The 24,857-nt window shown below is 40.0% G+C and overlaps 1 protein-coding gene across 3 annotated transcripts; it reads right to left on the bottom strand.

Moving 5' to 3' along the window:
- Positions 1–1,219: 1,219 nt before the first annotated feature.
- Positions 1,220–23,377, bottom strand: bcl6aa (BCL6A transcription repressor a). 3 transcript variants are annotated; one of them, XM_061030527.1, is made up of 10 exons: positions 22,889–23,377; positions 10,027–10,119; positions 5,870–6,041; positions 5,556–5,777; positions 4,500–5,465; positions 3,956–4,137; positions 3,699–3,866; positions 3,474–3,604; positions 2,823–2,960; positions 1,220–2,710 (listed from the first exon to the last, which is right to left on the bottom strand). In XM_061030527.1, exons 1-10 carry the CDS (start codon positions 22,914–22,916, stop codon positions 2,567–2,569), a joined length of 2,244 nt encoding a protein of 747 aa, XP_060886510.1. In that variant the 5' UTR covers positions 22,917–23,377; the 3' UTR covers positions 1,220–2,566. The 3 variants fall into 3 exon arrangements, with proteins under 3 accessions (XP_060886510.1, XP_060886511.1, XP_060886512.1); XM_061030528.1 differs by lacking the exons at positions 10,027–10,119; positions 22,889–23,377 and adding an exon at positions 8,452–8,561; XM_061030529.1 differs by lacking the exons at positions 10,027–10,119; positions 22,889–23,377 and adding an exon at positions 6,138–8,417.
- Between the last annotated feature and the right edge of the window lie 1,480 nt (positions 23,378–24,857).

Genomic DNA, 24,857 nt, shown 5'->3' with positions numbered 1-24,857 from the left:
TCAATGCTGTTTGCTGCTATAGTGTCTGTTTTTTAGACAAAATTTATTCTTATAGAACAATGATAACATTTTTTGGATTAATTTTTGCCTTATTTGATAGGACAGTGGATAGAGTAGGAAACCGGGGAGAGAGAGAGAGAGAGTGGGTAATGACATGTGGAAAAGGAGCAACAGGTCTCACTCGAACCCAGACTGCCCGCTTGGAGGACTACAACATGGGCAGGACCAAACCGCTAGGCCATCTGAGCCCCTGGCAGTTATTTATTGAAGAGGTTTTGTAGGCTGTTAGTACATTTCTTGGACGTATAAGCAGAATCTGTAATCAGTCTGACATTAACTTCAGTGCAAACTGTAAATGTTAGAGATTAGATTATTGTAACAAATCAGCACATGTTGTAAAACATTCTGGTCAAATAGAATGAAAACCTGAAGCAATCTGTGTCTGCGTCAAAGACTGTGCCTCTAAATCCTCTAATAGGTTGATTCAGTAGATTAAGACACAATGGTAAACTTTCCCTTCATTAACTGGCCCATATGTAACAGTGTCCCGTTAGCATTCTTGTCAAAAGCCTGGTTTGCTACTGGACCATATACATTTCTATATTTTTCTCTAAAAAGTACTAATAACAATAGAAACAGATTGCGAGACATGAAGACTTTAGAAATAAAAGGACTGACTTCACCGTAGAGATGACGGTGAAGCTCAGACAGAGGGACATGAGATAGATTTAGATTTCTAGAGGCGAGGTTTATTTTGTTGAAATCAAGCTGTGAACAGTTCAGGTAATGTTGTGGTCAAAGTTCTTTTTATGTTATCATGTTTGATTATGTCAAAATTATCAATTATAATAACAGGGTGCCAGTGGCCTAGTGGTTAGTTCGTGCGCCCCATGTACAGAGGCTTTAGTCCTTGAAGCAGGCGGCGCGGGCTCAAATCCTACTTATGGCCCCTTTCCCACATGTCATTCCCCCCTCTCTCTCTCCTGACTCTATCTACTGCCCTGTCTCTCTAATAAAGGCATAAGAAGCTCCAAAATAAACAAACTGAAAGTTCCTGCAGGTCAAACGCGATTTACTCATGATTGATAAATATGTTTCTGTTATATGTTGTTTTATTCTTACTATTAATGTTCTATCAGGTTATTTATTATACAACTGTGTGACAATAAGTGTATCATCTGTACTCACTTGAATATGACAAACTGAGTCTGGGACTTAATACATAGAAATCCATTACCTTTATTTTACATTCATACATCAATAACATTGTACAATTATTTTAATGCAGTTAAAAAAGCCCAATCCAAAAACAAGTCCTGAAGATTTACAATGATGAATTTGCATGTTTAAAGATTGGTGACAAGCCTTTAAAAATATATACACACACACACACACACACACACACACACACACACACACACACACACACACACACACACACACACACACACACACACACACACACACACACACACACACACACACACACACACACACACACACACACACACACACACACACACACACACACACACACACACACACACACACACAAACAGAGGGATGTAGGACGAGTGGTGTCCTTGAGTTGTACCTTAATACAGCCGGGCTGAAATCAGAAGATTTCAGTCAGCGTAGAGAAAGGCACATTGAATACACAGTGTATGTACAAACCAAACAAATACCTGAACACTTACACAACTTCACTGTAGGATCTAGAACAATGAGCAAAAAACTGTAAACCTTCACTTATGGAAAAACAAACCAACAAAAACACATCTATACAAATACGTCTGAAGCAAAATATTGTCTTGGTCATCACAAAGCAGTACCTTGAAATGCATTTCAACACTTAAGATTGGCTCTGCCCGCAGAGACAATCCCACAGATATAATTACACAATATTTCACAATATTTACGCAGTTGCCCACTTCATGTGCGCTGACAACTGGTCAGAGAGTAACTCATGCATATCCTCATCAGACAGCAGCAGCAGTCATCTGATATGTTTTACACTTAATCCAAATTACTACGTCTTCTCTCTTTTCCCCCTCCCCGTTCTCTTCGCATGAGAATGGCAACTTGACGTGGTGCAACATGTACGTACATCTACATAAAAATGTATAGTCAACTCTATACAGCCGCAAATCTCGTTATCTTAAAATATATGTACCACTGGTCGATCAAAATTTTCAATACTTTCAGAAAAGTAAGTTCTCCGATATAAAATACTGTATTTTCAAAAAACTGATTGTTTACATTCCATCCCTCTCAACAAAATAAAGCTTTATATGAGTACTTTCAAAGCTTAGAAACACTTCAACATACATATATATATATTTATATCTATATAGAAACAATAAAGTGACTAAGACGCCGTACATGGCTCTACGTTCACATGTAGTGGAAACCCGTTTAGAGTGGCATACACAGCCAATTGAATTGTCTAATGAACACAGTGTGGCACTACAATTTTGGATGATTGTACAAGTTGGGGTCTTTAAATGCCAAGGTCAAGATTGCCTCCTTTGAAAAAAAAAAAAAAAAAGTTCCCTTTTTTTCCAGCTCAGCATGCCTTTGTCAAGTCAGTGGGCATGTCGGCTGTGGACATGCGGTATTGGATCTTTGTGTTGGTGATGGCGCCGTGCTTCTGTCGGAGATGCAGCCGGAGCTGACTCTTGTGGCGGAAGTGCAAGTTGCATTTCTCACACTGCGAAAGGAAAGTGGTGAAAACATTATTTTACGGCATTTAATCGTCTTGTTGTCTTAAATTGAATTCCAAAAAGGTGGTGAAGTTATTGTGGCTCTTTGAGTCGACTCACATGGTAGGGCTTCTCTCCCGTGTGGATACGCAGGTGGCTCTTTAACGTCTGCAGGTGACGGAAGCGCGTTCCACAGATCTCGCACGGATACGGCTTCTCACCCGTGTGGATCAACACATGGGCGCGCAGGTGAGCAACCTGACGTATTCAGGAAAAATGAAAAATGAAATAAGCTTGAATCAAATGATGAAAAATATCAAAAACAGCCTTTGACACTCTGCAAACGTCTTCTCAACGATACAAAAAGAATTGAAATGGTTTTCATTCAAAAGTTTCCAAAAGGTTTCACAGTGCATTGTTTTATTTGTTGAAATAAGACAGGAGATTTCCCAGAGGCACAATCCACACAGAACCTTGCAAAATCCCACTTCTAAGGTAGACCAGGTGAAAAAGTGCATACTTTGAATTTTTCTTCTTTTAAGCGGGAGAAGTGTTGGCAAATCCTCAATTAAATACTTGTCAGACAGTATGTTCTGTATAAAAGCCCTAAAGGATGTTCTTCACGGTAATTACAGGTACTTTGGTGAAGCCGAAAATAACTAAAATCACCCGTAATTGCACTTGAGTATTAGTGCTATAAGTCCCATTACATCAGAGAAGACAAAATGTTAAATATGCTGGAGTCAGAATCGTGTGTAACGGCGTTATTACCTGTACAAAACGAGCGCCGCACGTCTCACATTTGTATGGCTTCTCTCCTGAGTGGATGCGAGTGTGAGTCTTGAGGTTAGCTGGTCTGTTAAACTGAGCACCACAGATATTACAGCGATAAGGTTTCTCTCCTGGAAACAGAGAATAAGAGGACAAAGTGTAAGAATTCTGCAGCAAAAGAAAAGATGATCCAACAAAAGCATAAATGAATCGTTCCAGACGTACCTGTGTGGACGGTCTTGTGGCTGGCGAGGTTGCCCTTGTAGCGGAAAGCAGCCTGGCAGCGGTCACACTTGTATGGCTTATCGCTGTGAACTTGAAGCATGTGTTGTTTCAGCGCTTCGTCTTCGGCGAATTTGGAGTCGCATTCGTTACAGAAGAAAGTACCGTTTTCTATTTGTGAAGAAAAGTTCAAGTTAACCTCTACTCCCAAAATACATGAGAACTTTTATGTCGCTTTTGATTATCTGTTTCAAACTAACCGCAACTGGAGTCAGAGTATTCGGAGTGCAGCTCTGCCATGTCCTCTGTTAGTCGGGACCTGGACGAGTTAGGGCAGACTTCAGAGTGCTGTGGAGACGGGGTGCCGCAAGTGGAGCAGTTCAGGCGGCTCAAGTAGTGCGGAGGGTGGCCGTCGCTGCTTCTCAGAGATCCCTCTAGTGCGCTACAGACAAAAAAAAGAACAAAAACTTTAACTCAGAAAATGATGAGAACTTCAGATCAAACAGAATATCCTCTGAAGATAAAGTTTGCAAAATGATCCTGAAAAACATCCAAAATCCAGAACTCTAAAATGTGACTTTGATCATGCTTGTTTTTGTTCAGCAAAATGGCATAAGGAAGTTCTCTACAGTACTTAATAACTGGGGTATGAAGATTTAAATGTCAAAAATACATTCTAACAAACAAGATCCTCTGCCTGATCTTCCTTTAATACCTTAAAATCCTCCCAGCAGTGTTACAATTTGATTGACATGCCAGAGAACATTTTGTTCTTGAGCGGCTTTTGTATTTGAGAAGCCTCACCTGCTAATGATGTTGTTGAGACGGCTGGCCTGCGGCACAGGTAGGTCCTCACTGTGATCGCTGCTCTTGCTCGTGCTTTGCGGGTCGAGGTTCTCTGAGTCGCTGGGGTGGAGGTAAGCTTGCATGCCGAGTCTCTGAGGTGAGCGCAGCCCGGGATCCCGCAGACCCACCTCCTCCTCTTTAGCGCTCTGATTCAACACGATGAACTTGTACTTCTTCCAGTTGCGAGCTTTAGGGTCCTGCGTGCCTTGCAGGTTCTGCACTCCGCTGGTTTGGGAGAGTCCGGCATTCTTGCTGCTGCTGGACTCTGTCGGGGAGTTGGGCTGGCAGTCTGATTTGAGGGGGCTCTGCGGGCTGCTCATGAGGCTCTTGCGCCCAGTAGAGGAGATGCCCAGTGGGTAGTGCTGATGGATCAGGTCTTCCTCAGCCTGGGGAGCATGATCTTTGCCCAAGTCTTTCTGGTGCTCGAGGGTGAGCACAGGAAACGCACGCTTCCTTGTAGCGAGAGTGATAGACTGGCTGAGCCCCTCGTGGCTTTCCTTCCTCATCTCCTCTTCTCTCCCTACCTCCCTGGAAGCGTAGGTGGTGGAGTGAATAATGTTGGAGGTGCTGGTGCCGACCGCCCTGCTGTACTCTGCCCTGATGAGGTTGGCGCTGTCGTGCGGAGAACAGTGCTTGTGGTGAAGAGCGCTCTTTGAGAGGTCAGCAAAAGCGTTTTTGGCATCAGTGAGCTTGCAGAGCGGGAAGGGGAACCCTGGCATGGGAAACTGCCCGTAGAGATGGTAGTTGCTGGGGGTGCTGACCCCGTTGAACATGTTGGAGCCGTAGGGCCTCCCATCCCTGAACGGAGCTACGCGGCTGTGCATACTGTCAACAACATCATGGGGCCGGTAAGCATGGACGTCCTGAGGTAAAACCAACGGACTGACCAGAAACTCATCTCTGGGCAGCTTGGCAGCCGGATCACTGAGAGCAGAACGAGACAGTTAAAAACACAAATCAGACGCGGCTCATAACGACAGAGGCCGATGTTTAATGGAGCTTTGTGGTACCAACCTGGATTTAATGAATCTGTGACAGGTGTCCACAACGTGGTCCATCTGCAGATAGATGGCTGTGTTCATGATGGCCATGATCAGACTCTCCTTTAGTGTGAGACGGGAGGTGTACATGAACTCCAGCAGGATGGCAAAGCCCTCTGGGTCCACCTTTGGGTCCAGACTGATAGCATTAAGGTTGCACTTGTGGGAGTCAGTAAAGATGGTGTAAAACAGCCCACTGCACGCAAAAGGAGAAGAGACACAAAGATCAGTCAACTCACCTTCAAACTACAGCACTTCATAACTCATCATAAATAACTGAAAACACACCTGCAAGCCATGAGAACAGTCTTATGTGCACGAAACTGCTGCCTGTTGACCAGGATGGTGACATCAGTGAGGATATCTCTGCTCCGCATTCGGTTCAGGTTGAGCAGGACATCACTTGCATGGCGTGTGAACTGTATGCAGCTGTCTGCTGCGCAAGCCATTTTGTCAAGTTCTGCGAACAGAAAAAAAACCCCTTCAGATTATTTTACACACTCCAAAAAAAAAAGAAGTTTTGTAGACTTTATTTCACTAGTGTGCCACAATTTACCTCTGCGTTTACAGGCTGAAGTACAGGACACATTAAGGAGGATTTTACTGGACTGAAATGATTTATGATTCTCAATGTGGCAGAGCCAGAAACAAATACAGCTGTTCCTCCAGAAGGCGGCGCCATTTATTAAACAAACACTGTCTAGACATTTAAATTTCTTCCTCTGGAATAATTTCTCTGGCTTACTTTCTCTCTTTATAAATAACAGATTGACACGTTTCTGTTACAAACGAAGATGAAGGAAAACATGTTGTACACCGAAAGGGACAAGGCAGGCGCAGTTAAACATATTTATGATCTTATTCCGTTATAACAGTCTTATTATTGCTCTTTTTTAGACTTTTTTTAAAATGAAAAAACAAAAATAAAAGATGCATTAAACTGACTGATTAGTTAAAAAAACAAGTAAAGAGTATCTTAATAATAAAGACCATTAGATGTCCTGTGCATTTAAAAAAAAAATCTTTTGGCGCCTCTTTAAATCATTTATCATAACTCACTCTGCAGTCAATCTAACGGAAGAAAAGTTTGGTCAGTCTTCCTCTAGCATGGCGATGTCAGATTTTCATTCAGATTACTACGAGACACCAAACTAAATACAGACCACAGTTTCAGCAAGCCGCTTGCGTTTTACTGAAAACGTTTGTTGTTGCTGTTGCCAAAACTAAGATCAGAACAATAAATGTACTTTCAACTGCAAGATGCTTTCGCCTTGATTTAATATTGCAAACAAACCGGGTGCAGCTGGCTCAGAGTAAAACAGTTTTCTAGAATTAAACCTGTGACAGCGGCTTGTTGTGGAGCCCAGCAGCAGCAGCAGCAGCAGCAGCGCGCTGGATTCACTTTTTTTTCCCCCACACACAACAGTTCACAGAGCATTTCAGGTCAACTATCAGCCTACAGCTTTGTGGATGTGTACAGTTTGTATTTAATTGACTCGAGACAGACTTTGCTTTATAACACGCAGACATATTTCTGACAGAATCTTCACTCAGTGTCAAGACTAAAAATGTGTAACTGGACACGTCCGAAAATAGAAGCAGGACAGAATGCACCCTATGTAGACACATAATAACCTCTGATCAAAAGTGAACTACGAGATTCCCCCTGTGACAAACACACAGGCATGTAGACCACAACATTAAATACAATTTTCAGAGAATTGGCTGGATGACAACTCTTTAACTTCAGTCATTGAGTGTTATATTTTGAAATGACAACACATGTTTCTCTCAGCTTAAAAAGTAGCCCTTACATTTTATTTGAATTATCTTAATTTACTGGACTTTTTACGGGCTCACTATGATTGTTCAAGTGCATAAATCCTGTCCAACCAAACCAAATTCTCGAGTCCGTCACAGAAACAAGAGAACACTTTGCAGGGAAAGCCTCAAAGTGTGCGCATCACTATAAAACCTTTCAACCTGGTGCAGCAGCAGCAGCGCGGGTTCACAGTGGAAACATTAGAGACAACTTGTCTCCTGCGAGGACGTGTCATCCTGTATCGTGGAAACAACACACACACACACACACACACACACACACACACACACACACACACACACACACACACACACACACACACACACACACACACACACACACACCCATCAACATTAATGTTTCCGCTACAATGTTACGGTAACAGAAGGGCTTGTTCGGCGCAGCCTTTTGCGCTCCATTAGAGCAAATTATCACCGTGAAGTAAAAATACCTTGAACCCGAGGCTGCCATGCTGCCAGCAAAGTTCCTCTGACAGCGCCGCGCTGCGCTTTGACACTTTGACGCACAAAGTGGCGTTAAAATCAGAGCGCGTTAAAAGCCGCTGACACTCTTAACACCGCCAACTATGTTCAGCCGAGAGCTCCGGACTAAACAGCGGACTCTGAGCAGCCTTTAACCCGCTCAAAATGCTCTCCCTCAGAGGTGTAGTTATTTATCTGAAGCGTTTAGACAGCTTCACAGCATGACTTTGTGTCAGAGCGGTATAGGAGGCTACAGCGGAGCGGAGGGAGGCTGCTGTCAGTCCCCACTCCGCTCCGCCGCGGACAGCCACTGCGCCGAGCCGAGCCGAGCCGAGCCACACGATCTGTCAGGGGGGGAAGCGCGCTCCTGTCACTGCGAGGAGCCACTTCAGAGTTTCGACTCTGCACTGTTCAAGACTGCCAGCAGACACAGTCACCATCAGCCCAGGCTTCAACAACACTCAAACAGCACAAATGGGACAAATAGTTCTGACTAAAACACCAGCAACACACAGTACATAACAACTTCGCGCCAATTAGATGAAAAAAGGAATTTAAAAAATCACCTGGTAGCGCTTTCCTAGAAACTTCTTGCATCACCACTTCTAAGAACCCCAGTTCTAAGAATCAGACGAGCACAATTCTCGGAATTTGAGCCCGAGACCGTTCCACTTTCCCGGGGCAGGGGAGAGACGTTTTTTCTACTCGTGGTAAAAACAACTTCTTTACAAAGCGGCTATTCTACAAGTTAGAACACATACTGCTTCTTTTATACGGGAAAGTCAGAAATAAGTGTTTAAAAGAGCTCAAAATATGGTATAAATTTGTAAAATAATGCAGAAAACTACTTAACAGTGGTCTGAACCCCCCCCTGCTGTTGGTTCAGTCCACAGTCACAGGACGTCGAGGCGGCGACGTCACCAGTTCCTTAAACCCAGCCCCCGAAATTCTCAGAACTAATTTATATTCTATGATTTAAGCAATGTATCGTTACGTTGGCTTCCGTCGCATTTAACACACAGACCCTACATGTACAGCACAGACCGACATCCTAATTAGCTTCACAAGGACAGGTCGATTTGACACGCTCGCCTTCTTCTTCTTATTCATGTTTTTTAGCCAGATTCCCTGCAGGTACGCTGGCTTCATAGACGGAGAACGCTGCGAATCAACACCGGGGGTTTGTGGAAATAAGGAAAGCTGTAATAGATGTATTATTCACAGGTATTTAGGCGGCGTGTGGATGTGACTGTTCAGCGGTTTGATAGTTGTATTTAATTGCAGTGCACGCTCGAAGGCGCACTTCTTGTTTGGTCGACTTTTAATCTTCTCATCTCCACATTGGTATTTTGGCTTTGTAACTGTTGACCTGTTCTGCCGTGCAGCATAGAAATGACTGGATTGAGGATTAAATAGAAAAGTTGTTGCATGAAAGCGTCATTCACTGCAGCTGCACAGAAGTTATGTGAATGTTTTCAATCATTGGCTATAATTCTTAATGATGCAGATAAGTTTGTAGATGAAATGCTAATATTTAAATGATATTACATATTGTGAAATTCAGTGTTAAGGTTGGTGTTTTTGGAGCTGTTAGTATAACATGCCTTTAAAGCCCACCTGTCATACTTTAGACATGTTTCTGCTTGCTGAAGAAATTACCTTTTTAATTGGACCTGAAAAAGCATGCTGTTGAATTGACCATGTAAAGTCATGTGCACACTTTGTACAAAAACATTGCTCATTGAAATGCAAAGTGAAACATTCCTGGAAAATTAATTGAATGCATTGCTGTGATTTCCCCCCTCTTCCATTTAATTTAAGGCATGTGTACTCCCTGTTGCATCATTTCGCAGACTTGGGCAAGAATAAACGGAGCCCTTTTTTTTTTTTCTCCTAACTTTTCAGCTTACTGGTGTTGTGTTTTACTTCATGTTTCTTTCACATGAAAGCAGCCAGGCTTGAGAGTAACTCAGTGGCAGCGCAGAGAGGTTGAACTGTGTAGTCTGTTTTATCTCTGAGGATGAGAAGTGGTGTGATGATTTTTACCAGTTCAAATGTGCTCGTGTGTGTGAGAGCATGAATCTGAAAAGATGCATTAATTTCATGATTTGTGAAAAAAGCATTTAGTGTCAGTGACTCACCTTGGAAACTTTGTTTGTGGGGATTCCAGATCACCGATTCCCCGTCTTTTCTCACCCCGCTCACACCATGGCACAGAAGGAGCATTTGTTGAGCTGATAACAGATAACACAGATGAGTTCAAGTCAATTAAATGTGTTGTCAGTTTGCTTTATTAACAGTGAAAATAGACTGGAAAAACTCTCCTTTCAAAATGTGCTATTTATCTCAAGTTGTTTTTGCAATAGAAAATAACACAGAACCCCTGTAGTTCAAGTTAAAGGCTGATGTCGCACTGATTTATCATTTCAATATTTGTACAGATCAGTGGACAAACAAAGATACAAGTCTGAGCTTTTCTTAAGTCTTGTTATTAATGTGATTAATAAGTCAACACAGCACAAGCCATGTTCAAACAGACAGCCTCGTCATCTGCAGTGGATTTGGATTTTTTCACATATCAACTGATGGATAATTAAATATTTTTTTTAAGTATTAGGGTAATATCTTGTAAATTCCTCTTTATTCTAATACTTTTATTTTTATGATGGAGAATACATTTTAAGGTCAGGTCTGGATTTGAATGTCAAATTATTTTCCTCCTGATTAAACATTAATGGTGAATTTTTGAAAAGATTAAAAAAATCTCCCCACCATGGTCATTGTCACTATAACACATACATGAGCTTGAATTATCATCATCAGGGATATTTCAGCAGACAGCTGCCATCAGTGTACAACAGACATGTAATAAGCATCCACATGAATCAGAAACATCGCCTTTCTTTCCTCTTTTTGCTTTAACCCTTTATATGACGACACACTCCACTGTAATGTAACCAACATTTCCCTGTGGATTGCCCTTGCATCCGCCCATCTGGATCCAGCATCCCACTAAAAACACTCCAGGTGTTCACAAACCATCGGGGACAAAAAAAAAAAATAAAGTCTCCAAAATAATTAAGACGCACGTTTTTACAGCAATCTCCGATTCAGCACTGCCAAATAAAGACTATGTTGAGCTCCAAACAAAGAGCAGCGTCAACTTTATTTCAATCCACTTGGGGGATGTTTCAGGCGCTCCAGCACAGTTATGCATAATGCACGGCCATAAACCATCCAGGAGTTAGGAGAGAGATGTGTAATTTACCGAGGCCCCATGCTGCGCCCTGCTATAGAAGGATGAGATAATTACTGCAAATCCTTGGCAAACTTTTACTCAACCATTTCCTAGCAAAAATAAATGACCCACTTACAGAGGACAGAGAAAGAGTGCAGGGTTGATCAATACCCCCCTGATTTGAAGTGATAGGAGTGACACACGGGGCTCATTGTCACATTATGAACTGTGTATCGGTTAATCCTTGATCACCATTCAGGCTGTATAATTAAACAACGGGTCAGGACGGCAGGGTCTCTTTGTTTAGGCTGCATGCTGTGCAGAAACAATCACATCAAGAGCAGGTTGTGACAGTGATTCAGGTCCGCACGGCCAGTAACAGCTGCACATTTAAAAAAAAAAAAAAGACAATCTTGTACACTTCTTCTGACACAGTGTGAAACATCTCTGAGCCGTATCATTGCCTACACTCTGTGCATGATAGGTCATTGAATAGAAATGCCCACTGACAAAAGCCCGAGGCCCGGAGGTTGCCTCACTTTTTTTTTTTCATAAACTGCACACTTTTGTCTCGTTTCACAGCAAATTTCTGCCAACTTCAGTGTTCATTGTCAGCAAAGATGTGAGTGTGGAGTTTTGTTCTGAGAGGCATGATGCAACCGAGCTGTAACACCAAACAGATAATGCTGTTAGCTACAGAGGTCTTTTTAGTTCCTTTCTTTAAAAGAATTTCTTTTTATATTGTTAAGTTTCACTTTTTTAACTCCATGCATCCCAGAAGCATTTTTCTTCTTCTTTTCTTTCTGCTTTTGTCCACAACAAAGTCCTCCATTTGTCAAACTCCATTCTTTCTGCAGGTCTGAATTGTAACACAGAGAACGTCTGTATAAAAAGATTTGCTCCTCTAGTCTCATTGTATGTATTTGTATGTTTTCCTTGATCTTCTATTTGAGCACATCATTGAAAACATATTGCATGTATAATTCACAACGTCAGTTAAAGAACACAGCGTGTAATAAATAGATGCTGTGAAAAATCCATTGATGGCACTTCAAAAGATTCTCTGTGCAGGTAGTAATGAGCACACTTGCCTCTTGCTTTTTTTAATGAACAGACGAGTCGTTCTCTGACATGGAATCATGTCTGTTTGAAAGAAAGTGTCTCCGCTCACACACTCCAGGTTAAAAAGTTGAGTTTCATCCCACTTGACAAGGATGAACGCAGTGGGAGATTAGCAATAGCACAAAATCATAGCGATAAGGAGGTCACACTTATCTGAAAGGAGTCCCTTGATTATCTGATCTGCTGTTAATATGGTCGTAAAAATGAACATTTTGGAAACACACACACTTCAGGTTGTTTCACAGTGTATCTCTCTTTCTTTATGCTTTAATGGGTGCTCAAAAGTTTGGCTTTTATTGTAAAACTGCATCAACAGAGCTCCAGCGGTCAATAACGAGGCTCTCTGGGCATATAAAAGCCTGTTTTATTCTGCTTTATCAGTTATTTCAAAAAGAAATCACACACACACACACACACACACACAGAAGCCAACCAAAAAAAAAAACAACAACTTTGGAGTAAGTTTCATCAGTGTGCCTGTGTGTGTGGATAACCTTGAGTTCACCAGCTTGCCTGTGCAAGCTACATGTTAAGGTTAAAGTCAGAGCAGAGGCGTGTTAGTGGGCTAGAATTCCAATTTAGTCAAATCAAAGCATGTAGATTCAGGACTTTCTCAAGGCCGGCGGAGAGGAGCCAGGAATGCAGCCCGCAGACTCGAACTTGATGGAATTTTCCACGCATACCAAGAACAGTCCCCTGCCAGTGTGCCATCTCCTGCATGATGGGTCAGTTCCATCCTCAACACATGAAGATTATACACAGTAAAAGTGTGCAGTAATAACAAACATCCCCACAAATCTTCACAATCTGAGTGTTTGCACTGTTTTTCCTTTCTCTCTCTCTCACATGCCCAGGGCAGCAAAACACAGAACTCCAAGAGCACACGAGGAGGAGTTGTTCAAATTTGGGACAACTTCTGCACAGATTAGATTCAAAAGCCTCGGCGTGTGTCTCGACATGGGGTTGGTTTGTATTTTAACACACATCTACTCTCCTAGATAGAGCATTTGAATGGTAAACAAGTGGGTCTTATTTCTTTGCACCACCCTCAATAATGATCCAATAAGAATCATCTGTCTGATTCAGCCCCCTTTTCATGCACTGCCTCCTCAACACCTTTTAGTAAGTGTCAAACTGGAGATCTCTGCACGCCAGATTCAACGTTGTGAGGCTCCTTTTGAATCACAGTTTCAACACTGACTTATGGGCTCTTTCCTGCATCCAAATGTACCTGACATGTACAACAGTGATACCCAACCAAGAGTACTTTTGATTTTTGACAAGTTGATTTTTGTTCAACAGTTATTGAAATAGGGGAAACATGTTTCGACTCAGATTCCCATTTTAATTTTAAACCAAATCTGAGGAGAGTTTTCTCAGACCATCAAGCCAGACGTCAGCTGTTTCCAACCCAGAGCTTGTTAATCCATTAAGAATGCCCACAATTTGATCTCAAAATATTTATTGTGATTCAGTCAGGGGCAAAGTTAGCCAATGTCTGATGAAATCTTCATTTAATGTCATTATTTAAACAAATTGGAAAGACTGGAGTTGATGCTGAATATTTGTTGCCAATAAACCTTTGTGAATTTTATGTTTGTGTATGGCCTTGACCCAGATCTACACAGTCAAATGTTATTAAACTATTGAAGGACTCACATTAGGGAAGCAGGACACCATAAACCAGCTAAACAAGGCTTAAAGCCGACACATATTTCAAAGCCTCACAGATTTCAATAAAAGGCCAAACTAAGGCCTAAACAGAATCAAATCTGTGAACGCTGAGATAGAGGGGAGCATACTTTCTTTCCCTTTTTTTTTGTTTATTATCAGCACTCACAGCAATTGTTATTAATTGTTGTAAGCAGCTATTGTTATTTCAAATCTGGAAGTTTGCAACAATTTATTTGTGGACTTTTTGTTGCCTTTATTGTTGAGATAAGACAGTGGATAGAGATTGAAATCAGGAAGAGAAAGAGAGTGGGGAATTACATGCGGGAAAGCAGCCACAGGTCCAATTCGAACCCAGGCCATCTGATTTAGAATAATAGAGCCTCTGTATTTTTTTCAGTTCGTCGCTGAAAGAAAAGGTTTAGGAACCACTGGCTTAAAATAATAGAGAGACAGTTTAAATTGATAATGTAAGCGTAAAGAAACGGACCAACAGTTTAAATAACTAGCTTCATGGATAAACTGTGAAATTCTAAACGTTAGCTTAAAGTCGGATAAAAAGTTAAAATGAATAAAACTATTAAATCAATTCATTAATGTTATAGATAAAACCTCAGAATTCATAAGGTCAGACAAACTAATAAACACTTTCAATAATTAGCTACAGGAATGGACGGCAGCTGAAAATGATAAAGTTAGCTGTATTTAATGCATAGCAGTTTAATTGTTATTGGAACAATAGATAAAAAGTTCAATCAAGTTATCTTTAATAGATAGTTTAGATAATGAGCTGAAAATCCGATAAACTGTTGAAATTGATCAAGTTATGGATAAAATATTAAAACATGATTACGTCATGGATAAACCATTGAAGTTAATAACGTTAGCTCAAATGAAGTTCAAATAATGATCTAAAGAAATGGCTAGCAGGTGAAATTCAAAAAGCTCTGTTAATTCATTGGATTATAAGATTAAATATTATACAGTCACAATGAATGACATTATCTTGAAATGGTAGTTCAACATTTAAAATGGATTAATTTATTGATAAAGCTGATTGAATTTGTTAATGTCATGCTAGAACTATTGAAATTGTAACATTAGCTTAAAGTCAACGATTACTATAATGTTAGCCTGTGGTGTAATTGGAAATGAGAATTTGACCAAACTGATCAAAAACAGAAATACATATGTATTTACTTTAAAAATGCTATAACAATATATTTAATGTTTAATGTAACAGAAATAGAAACGATTTGCAGAAAATAAAAATGCTGGTTTTGATGAAGCCGTATTTAAAGATAATCTGCTAAATGTATTAATCTGAGGTTGGAGAAAGATGGATTTAAAAGGTTTAATCTAGTGTTTAATATAGGATGTAAAATTGCTGCTCAGATGTTCAAAGAGTGTTTCAGGGTTTTCTTTTCAAACTGTTGATGAACTCAGTTGGGGTATTGTCTAACACTTTGGTATCAAAGCAATAAAAAACATAAAGACGATTTCTCTAAAATCAGATTCCCAGCAGTTTAAAGAATCTTAGATTAACTCTGTCTGCTGGGGCAGTGACATACATAGGACGTCTTCTAAAACCAGGAAGATTAATTTCAAGATTGCCTGGTGCACTGTTTAGGCAACAGACATAACATTTCTACTGTATTTACTGTACCCGTGAAATATTCCATTGTCAATGTTACGGCCGCACGTAAAAGTCAACAAGTTCAAAGTGACTTAAATGATCCAAGACGTTATGTTGCTAAACCGGTTTTAATTCTCCATTATATATTAAGAACAGCACTGATCCCTAAAACACACTTTATTTTGAATCTGGAGGGTTTGTCACAGAGTTTAAGGGACTGAATATAGAGTCTTCTACAGCTCACTTCACATGGGAATAGTCAAAGCCACTGTTTTGTAATTGGGAACTGAGTTCTCATGTCATTCCCAGTTAGTTAACAGCTACAACTCTCTAAACTCAGTCATGCTGTGGCCTAATTTTCTAACAACATTATTAAATTCTCCTATGATACATCGCTCCCACTGCCAGGTCACAGCAGCCGCCTGCATCTGTCTCTAACAGCCAATATTGGTCCACAGGGCTGGTCTAACAGGCACTACACAAACATACAGCTTTAGGCCACGGTCCAACAAGAACCACACTGAAAGCAGCAACAGTGAAGAAATCATAACCATCACGTCTGCTTCAAAGTAAGAAAAAACACCATAAGAGGGTCAAGTACCTGCAGCCACAATTTAGGAATTTTTTTTCAATATTTCTAATGTCATTAGTCTAGATTGGCTTAATTGAATTTCACAAGGACTCTGGAATTAGCTCCCACAAAAACGAGAGGTTGTAGACTGTTTGGTTTGGACTCATAACCTGCTTTCACATTTGCACAAAACTCCTGAAGTTAACTGGGTGAGCTGCATGTGTGAACGTAAACAGACAATTTTTTTTATTCTGACTTAATCGTGAGCTTCTCCCGCCAGCCGCCTGGTTGAAGTGCAGAAGAATATTACTAGGAGAATTCACCACGAGTGAGTGGGAGGGGGTGGTGAACTGAGTTCTCTGTGCATGTAATCACACTCAGACTGCAGTATTATGTTTTCTGTTCACCACTATGATCTTCTCCCCTCTTTTATTGTTAAGGTTTATTTTTTTGGCTTTTTATACCTTTTTATTGTTTTTTTAAACAGGACAGTGAATAGAGTCAGAAACTTGGAGAAAATGGGGATTGACATGCAGAAGCCATGGGTTGGAGTCATACAGAACTTAAGCCTCTGTACATGGGGCACATTTATGAACTGCTCAGCTACGGGGGCCCCTTCTCCACACCGTTGTTGATATTGTGATTATGAACTATACATAGCATTGATATAAAGGCAAATATATTCATTATTGTATAGTGTTGTGTTGCTTGGTCCATCTCTTCCACGTTGTTCTTTCTACATAAAGTCTCTATATATGTAGGAATAGTCCCATTGTGGGGTGCATGTGTGAGCAACAAGATCAGGTTCAGGAGGAATCCTCCTGAAATTCTCTAGACATTTTCAAGAGACTAAATACAGATCTCGGCAATAAAAAGCTGATGAAGCCTTTGGTGGCAAAATGAAAATTAATGTAAAAGTGCCTTCAACCTGCATTCTTACTAATGGCCAGTGGGGGGTGACTCCACTGGTTTTGCACATAGGTAGGCAATTCAATAATTTTGTTTGGTATAAATAATGTGAATGGGGGCGCTGGTGGCGCAGTGGTTAGAGCCACATGTATGGAGGCGGTAGTCCTCTAAGCGGGTAGCCCAGGTTCAAATCAGACCTGTGGGTCCTTTCCCCAGAGACCCCAGGATAGAACCTTGGGGAACTCCACATGTAATTTTTGTCTGCTCAATTGTGAAGTTACCTACAGTATAGACACAAAGAAGTCCCCGCCCATTAAGTTACATACAAACTAGTTTATTACTGGGCCAGAAACTCTCACTGAGTTTTCCAGTTGGTCGAGTAATATAATGTGGTCGACTGTCTCGAACGCAGAACTGAGATCGAGTCTAAAGCCGTTTTCACATATGCGTTCACATGTACAGCTCCTCTGGGAAATATCAGGAGTTTGCCGGAGATTTCTGTAAGTGTGGAAGCCCTATAAGACTGAGGTTCTGTCGCTGTGTGTGTTTAAGCGGATGTCATTAAATACTTTTACCTAGAGCTGTCTTGGTGCTGTGATGTTATGGAAAACCTGACTGGAAGACATCAAAGCAGTTATTTAATGTTAATAACTATTTACCTGTTGGAAAACTGCTTTTTCGATTATTTTACTTTAGAAAAAGGTCTGTAATATTTCATCATTGACTTGTCTAGATTGTTTTTTTTTAATAGTGGCTTGATGACTGATGTTTTCAGGGCCTGTGTGAAGACACCTAAAAGAAACAAATTTACAATCTCTAACAGATCTGTGGCCATGACTTGGGAAACTTTTTGGAAAAAACCTGTTTGCCGAATGTCAAGATGGCAGGAGGAGGAATTTAGTTGTTGTCGGATTAAATCATTTCATGGTGTTAAAATAGTTTTAACTAGACACAGCACTTATGCTGATTGTGTTGTTTAGGTACTGACAGCTTGTCTTACTTTATTTGTTTTTTTAGTAAATAAGTTGGAAAATTCATTACAGGCCCTGGTGAAATGAAGTTCAGCTGCTACTGACACAGGAGTGTTTTCCTGTCCACAGTAGCAAACAGAGCATGAGCATTATTATGGTTTTTAGTGGTGTAGTCAGAGAAGAATGATTGCCTATTATTATAGTAGTCATTAGTTGTGAGTTACAAATGTGAAGTCTCTCATTGTAGAGATTATAATGAATCTACAGATTTGTTTTTCAACACTTTTTTTCCTTTTCTTACCACTGTAGCATTTTTCCATGGAGATCTCTTCTTACCAGAAACACCTTAGTGGGAGCATTATAATCCATAACATTTGTAATTTTAGGGTTGAAAATATATAAAAGAGGATTTCAGCGAGGCGATGGTAGCGTGGTGTTTAGTGCATGTATTAACGCTGTAGTCCTCCAAGCGAGCGGCCGGGGTTCAAAACGACCTGTGGCTCATTTCCTGCATGTCATTACCCACTCTGTCTTTTCCCTGATTTCTGACTTTTTCCACTGTCCTGTCTCTAAATAAAGGCATCAAAAAGCCCCAAAATAAACCTTTAAAAAAAAGAAGATATCAGCAAAGGAATGTAAGCAAAGTGAAGAGAAGGCTGCAAAGCGTCTGCACTGTAAGAAAGTAGGAAGCACCAAAGAAGGAAGAATGAGTAAAGGAAAAGACCTTACTTAGTCATGATGACAGCTGTTAGAATTTTACACATTTTAATATTTGAAGTTGCTATCTGGCTCTTACACCAAGTGATTGACCTCTGCTATAATATGAATGATGCTCATGGCCTCTCTGGGAACGTTTTTTTTTACTCTAAAACCAGATATAACTTTCACACCTTCACATTCCAGGTCATATCTGCTTGTATGCATTTTATGATACATTCAATCTCATCGGGTTGCATTTTGTGAATCTGCAGGTCACAGATGCTGACGCTCTAATTTAAAGAATGTGTTGAGAACACAACAAAGTGAAAGCAGGTCATCAAAGACCTGGATGCTAGCGTATAAACCAGCAGACCATGGGACTTTCCCTCAGGGAAATATGACATATATGAAATATAACTGAATAACCTAAACTACCCACATGAAATCGTAATAAACCTTTAAAGCGTGCAATACGTTTTCATGAAGCGGGAAAGCAACACACTCTTCAGGATCAGTATCAAAGGCTGTCAGTGAGCAGTTTAGAGCGTTTAATTCTGAGAAGGAGAGCATGTAGCATTTACATTTAGCAATTTTAGATTACGGACATTTCTGCAACCTCCACTGCACTTGTATGTATTTGTAGGACTTTGGATATTCCCTTTAGATCATCGTACATGGACTTTTGGATACTTTTACGTATCACATCTTCCTGCTGTTCTAGGAACATTAATCTCCTCCAAAGCTTAGAGCCTTAGTTAAACATGCACTGGAGCTCTAACAAAAAGAGGCATTTAATTACAATAAGGTAAGGTAACTTTATTGGTACCATTAGGTAGATTTGGTTTACAGTGAGTGAGTCGGCCTTCTTTTACACACAAACGACAGGACAGGACAACATATGATAAAGTGACAACAGTGCTGAATATTAAAGTGAAATGCCTTTAGTCAATAGAATTGATAACACAGTTGTAACCTGTTGTATTTCCACTGAGCTGCTCAGTTTGGTTGATTTTCATTAGAAAATACTATTAAACACATACACTGAGGTTATCTCTTTGAAATGTGTTCTCATAGTTGTATGAATCCCTGTTGTTGAGCACAATAAACAGCATGATCATTACACAACAGGGCCTCAGGGTGATCTCAATAAAAGGCCACTCTTTACTCTGCACATTTATACAACATCGTGCAGCAGATGTCAGCGGATGGTCTCACACAGGCTTGCTGGTGATGATGCTGTGAGGCCAATTAGCTCACTGCTGTTGACGTATTTACGAATTCTTTTAGTAATAAATTATCCAGCATGATTCTTTAGACCGTCTATTGAACATTCATTTGAGTTGTTAAAATATCACTAAGGGTCACAATGTTCCAGAGCCCTAAGCAACGTCTTCATATTGCTTCTTTTTTTCTGTCCACCAAACAGTGAGGCTTTTCTCGGGTCAGAAAAGAAGCAAATCCTGATGCTCAATAAACTTGAATCAGCCAATATCGAAAACTTTTGCATTAAAATCCACTTTAAAACACAATTAGTGATTAATTTACTTTTGATTAGTTGACTAATAGACTGGTCATTTCAGCTCCATGTACTGGCAAATCCTCAAGAAAAGACATGGAATACTTTTTAAGACAAATGGTGAGTCCTCAAAAGTTGTTGTTTCCATGGCAATATGTTATTCTTTCTGCACATTTCAGAGTGTTTGTGTGCCTCTGATATTTATTAATTCATGACTTTTTTTAATATTGACTGTTTTTATTTCGGTCCTTTATTATTTTAATGTCGCTTATTTATTTCAAAATATGTGTTACTGGTTTCGAGGGCTGAGAGGGCGTCATGGGCAAAATGCATTTTATTGCATCACAAGGCAACCTGTGTAAAAATCCTCTTGGGAAAAAAAAGTGACAAAAACAACCAAATTATTTAAATTGAAAAGGAAACAATGAAAGGAAAGGAAATGGGGGTTTTGCATCATATCTTTTAATTCAACTCTTAAAAAAAGAAGCAACAAAAGTGTTGCGTTTATGTTTTTGTACGGGTTAGGGTTCATCTAAAAAAATGAATATCTTGTAGAGTCGCTAAACAAAAAAAAAACTTTAATACTCAATGGTGTGAAAACTTCTTGAGCACTTTTATTTTTTGCAAGTGGAAATAATACAATACCTGTTATAGTTTAACATTTAGTAACTGACCTTACCACTCCTAAAAAAAAAAAAGCTTTAAGTTGACATGATGAAGGGAAGGTAGTTCAGCAAATAATAATATCCAAAAAAAAATCATGATGCTAAGGTCGTGCAAGTGAGAGTATTTTTCTGAGCTAATCCAACAGATTATTTTTTTCAGTGCATTAGTCCATAGGTGTATTTTCATGTCAGCCTGAATTTGGGTTTCCTCCAGCCAAAGCAGTAAATGGATTTAAATCCAACATGGAAACATGGGATTGGCGAGGATGAAAGCAATCCGAGCAAACCCCAGAAGTCACCCTCACTCCCCAAAAAATAATAATTTAAATAAACCCCTGAAACTCTGAGTAGTGACATGGATCAGGAAGAGATCGCTCCAGCATTTTTATGAAATATCAAGGAAAAGAGATGCATAAAACATGAAACGCACATGTACCTCTAAATTGTTGATTTGAAAAGAAAACGTATCTTTTTTTAAACAAACACCATGTCTTTTTCATTTCTCTGCTGGGTTTGCTCTGTTGGAATAAAACTTGAAATATTCCTTTGAAACTTTGTCTCGTCAACACCTCCAGCTTATATTTCTGCTCCACAGCTCTTTTTCCTTCTTTTCTGGAGAGCCTCCCACTCTTTGTTTGCTAGAAACAAATCAACTCGTATAACAATCAGGCCTCGTTAATCTGCATTTATGCAAGTCTGAAATGCATATATAACTTTTTTTAAATTCTATTACTCATGAGTCATAGCATATAGATACTAAAGCCCTCACTGCAGGCATTTCAAGTATCTTTAAAGAGGGAAATACCAGTTGAAGGTGCAGATTCAAGAAAGAGTGTCACCTCCTGTGAGCCACACGTTCCTGTAATTATCTGATCTATAACACACTGACGCACAGATATCTGTGTGCTTTACATGCATGGCACCGCAAGCTATTCTTGATAGTATAATGTTTAAATTAAACATTACATCAAACTTCAACAAGCACGTCATGGGTTGCATGTGTGTGTAAAACAGGTTCACTGAGCTGCTGTTTAGAGAGCTTATAATGCAAAAAGGTGTTCTGTAACAAAACAAAGGTGTAATTAAACCACTATAGTCTCTGTTTTATATCGCCCTTACAGCTGATAAGGCGAGATGTTGCGAGGGTTCGTTTTCAAAATCAATAGGTGTCAGAAATTGTTCAGATCCCATCTCAGCTTGAATCAAACATCTATTTTACATGTTTTTACATGCGGATTAACCTGTGATGGTGTCATTTACTGTACTTGGGACTCCCATTTGCTTATCAGATGTCAGTTGTTTTATCAGGAGCTGTGTCTCCTGTATGTCCTTCAGTGTTAGTTTGCATGTAGTGCTTGGTCATGTTGTGACAGTCAGTGATTCAGCAATATATTGATCCGATCTCAGATTAGCCAACTATCAAAAAGGCATATGGAAATACACAGATGAATCCCTTCTGTGAATGCCAGCAGTGTTTCTGTCCTCTGTAGGAGTTTTGTTCTGAGGAGGGATGATTTCATCATCACTTACCTGTGCAGGTGTTTAGTGCTGATGCTTCTTACAGTCTAAAACTATAGCTATGCACAGTTATATTTAATTATTGAGGTGCATTTGATTTATTTCAGATCTTAAATTTCACGTCTTTTATACAGTCGGCTCCTGTAAAGTTGAAAAATGTGAACAATTTCATGATCACAACCACTGATACAAATAAGATATTGTGCAGTGTTGGTTAGACCTACATTTATAGAAATACTCAAACTTGATATTTGTGCACAATTTCTAATTCTCTTGTTATTATCTGCCTAATTTATGGTACACAACAGAATCAAAATCATGTATGTTGTTTCAGAAATGTTTGTATTAAAGTTTCTTAAAACATGTTTGCTAAGAATTCTTCTTTTCTGCAGAAATGTTACGTTGCATGTTCATTAATCCTGCCAGCATTGTATTTTTGTTGTTCTAATTCACCTAGGTGTTAACAATCAGAAGAAAGAAGTCTCACCTTTTTTCTGCTGGAAGGAGTGAGGCATGATGGGATCTGTAGTGGGAGTCAGGAGGCAGTGCTGAGCCTTGAATTCAAAGCTGTGAGCCCAGTTCAGGAGTTCAGGAAGTGAAAGGGGGCCTCTTCTGCACTTCCAAAAAGTCTCTGTCAGCGGTGCCAGTCACTGAGATCAGTCAGCTTTTTCTACCTTCACTGTGGTATGATCCAGAGCACAGCAAAAACACAACCCGCCTCGCTGTCTGCACCAGAGTTTTATTTTTCTGGCAAGGAGCACGATGATCCAGGATGCAGAGTCTGACTGGTGCCCGAGCCTCCCTCGGAGTGGCAGCTAAAGCTGGAGGGATGAAGCTGTCTTCAGTGCAAAAGGGCACCGATTCTGTGTGTGGCGGTGGCGGAGCAGCTCTGGTGAAGCCTCGTGTCTGTCATTGTGCAGCAGGATGGGAATGCTTGTCGAAAGGCGGGCACGGCAGTGCGGCTGAAGTGAGTCAAGTCGACTGAGCACGCTTCATGTTGGTTGAAACAGTCCACAGGGCAATCTCTGGCTCTCTGAGCTGATAGGCCGCCTGCACTCTAGCGTTCATTGATTGTAGCACTCGGTCGCTCCACTTTTCCACGAATGCTAAAACCATGGGGCCGGCTCAGTTTTGGGAAAAAAAAAAAAAAAGGGAAGAGATTAACCAGCCTGTAAAATAATCCCAGTTTTCTATATATAATTCATTTGAACGAGGAGGCTAAAATCCCATTAAGCCACAGGAGCACAAACATTAGACTAGCAGTGCCTTTAACATGGAGGAACTCTTGGAGCTCAAAGCCATCTGTCAGATCAGAGTTTTCCATATACGCCAATGACACATTGTTTTATAAACAGTGCTTTTATACAACAAACATGTCAGTGTCCTGGAGCAGTAATCTACCTAAGCTTATCTCAATCCATGGAACTAGATATTGCTCTTTATAACTTGTCTAGAGGAGGGGGGTTATTACATCACACCAGCTGTCACTTCAACCTGCCACAACCAATAGGAAGGTCAGAGATGAGGCTGCAGGAGGGAAATTAGAGAGGAAAATCCTGAAAACAAAGAATTACATTTTGGGAAAAAGCTCCTAATAGAACAACAATCACGTTATATGCTCTTGGCGAAAGAAAATCATTAGAATATACAGTAGCTGCATGTATTTAAAATGTGATAATTTGGGTTTATTTAGAAGTGAAGGTAAATTTTGAAAAGGATTAGAACAGATATCATCTGCTTGTTAAAAAAAATGTGCTTAATGTTTAAAAATCCCAATGGCAGTAAAGGAAATCTTGGGGAAAGGGTTGATAATAGAATGGGATTCATTTTGGATTGTTTTGTGGAAATATTAAACAATTAGATGTAGCTGCATGTAGAGAAAGTGAAATATATTGAATTATTGAAGTTGCAAAACTGTTAACTTTGTGGTTGTAAAAGATGAAACATGTGATTTTGTGCACAACAATGTTTTTGCAGAAGGCTATATGAAGGAGAATCACAAAACTCAAAATCAACATTTTAGGAAAATGCACGTCATTATTTGAGCATTTCTTATATAAGCGTGGAGCTGCATGTTATCAAAATGTAACATTTTGTGTTTTGCAGTTGCAAAGGAACAACTTTGGTCGCTGCAGGAGGAAACATTAGAGAGAGAAAAATTGGAAACAATGAAGCAACATTTTTCATGATGGTGAAACATTTTAACAATTTGTGTTTTCCAAATTGCAAAAGTGCAACCTATGTATTTGCGAAATAGGGAAAATCATCTGAACCTTAAATCAAACTTTCGATTAAATGCTACAAGATTAACATTTTGTTGAAAATGTCAGGAATACAAAACAATTTGAGCGTAGCTTAATGAAATCATAATGTGCTAATGTGTATTTTTGCATGCTGCAAAGGCAAAACACATTTGGGACTTTTAACATGAAGTCCCTTTTAAGCACATGAATCCA

The sequence above is a fragment of the Labrus mixtus genome, chromosome 3 (assembly GCF_963584025.1).
Source record: "Labrus mixtus chromosome 3, fLabMix1.1, whole genome shotgun sequence".
NCBI lineage: Eukaryota > Metazoa > Chordata > Actinopteri > Labriformes > Labridae > Labrus > Labrus mixtus.
Note: the sequence above shows the minus strand (reverse complement) of the source record. Positions and strands in the feature narration are given on the sequence as shown.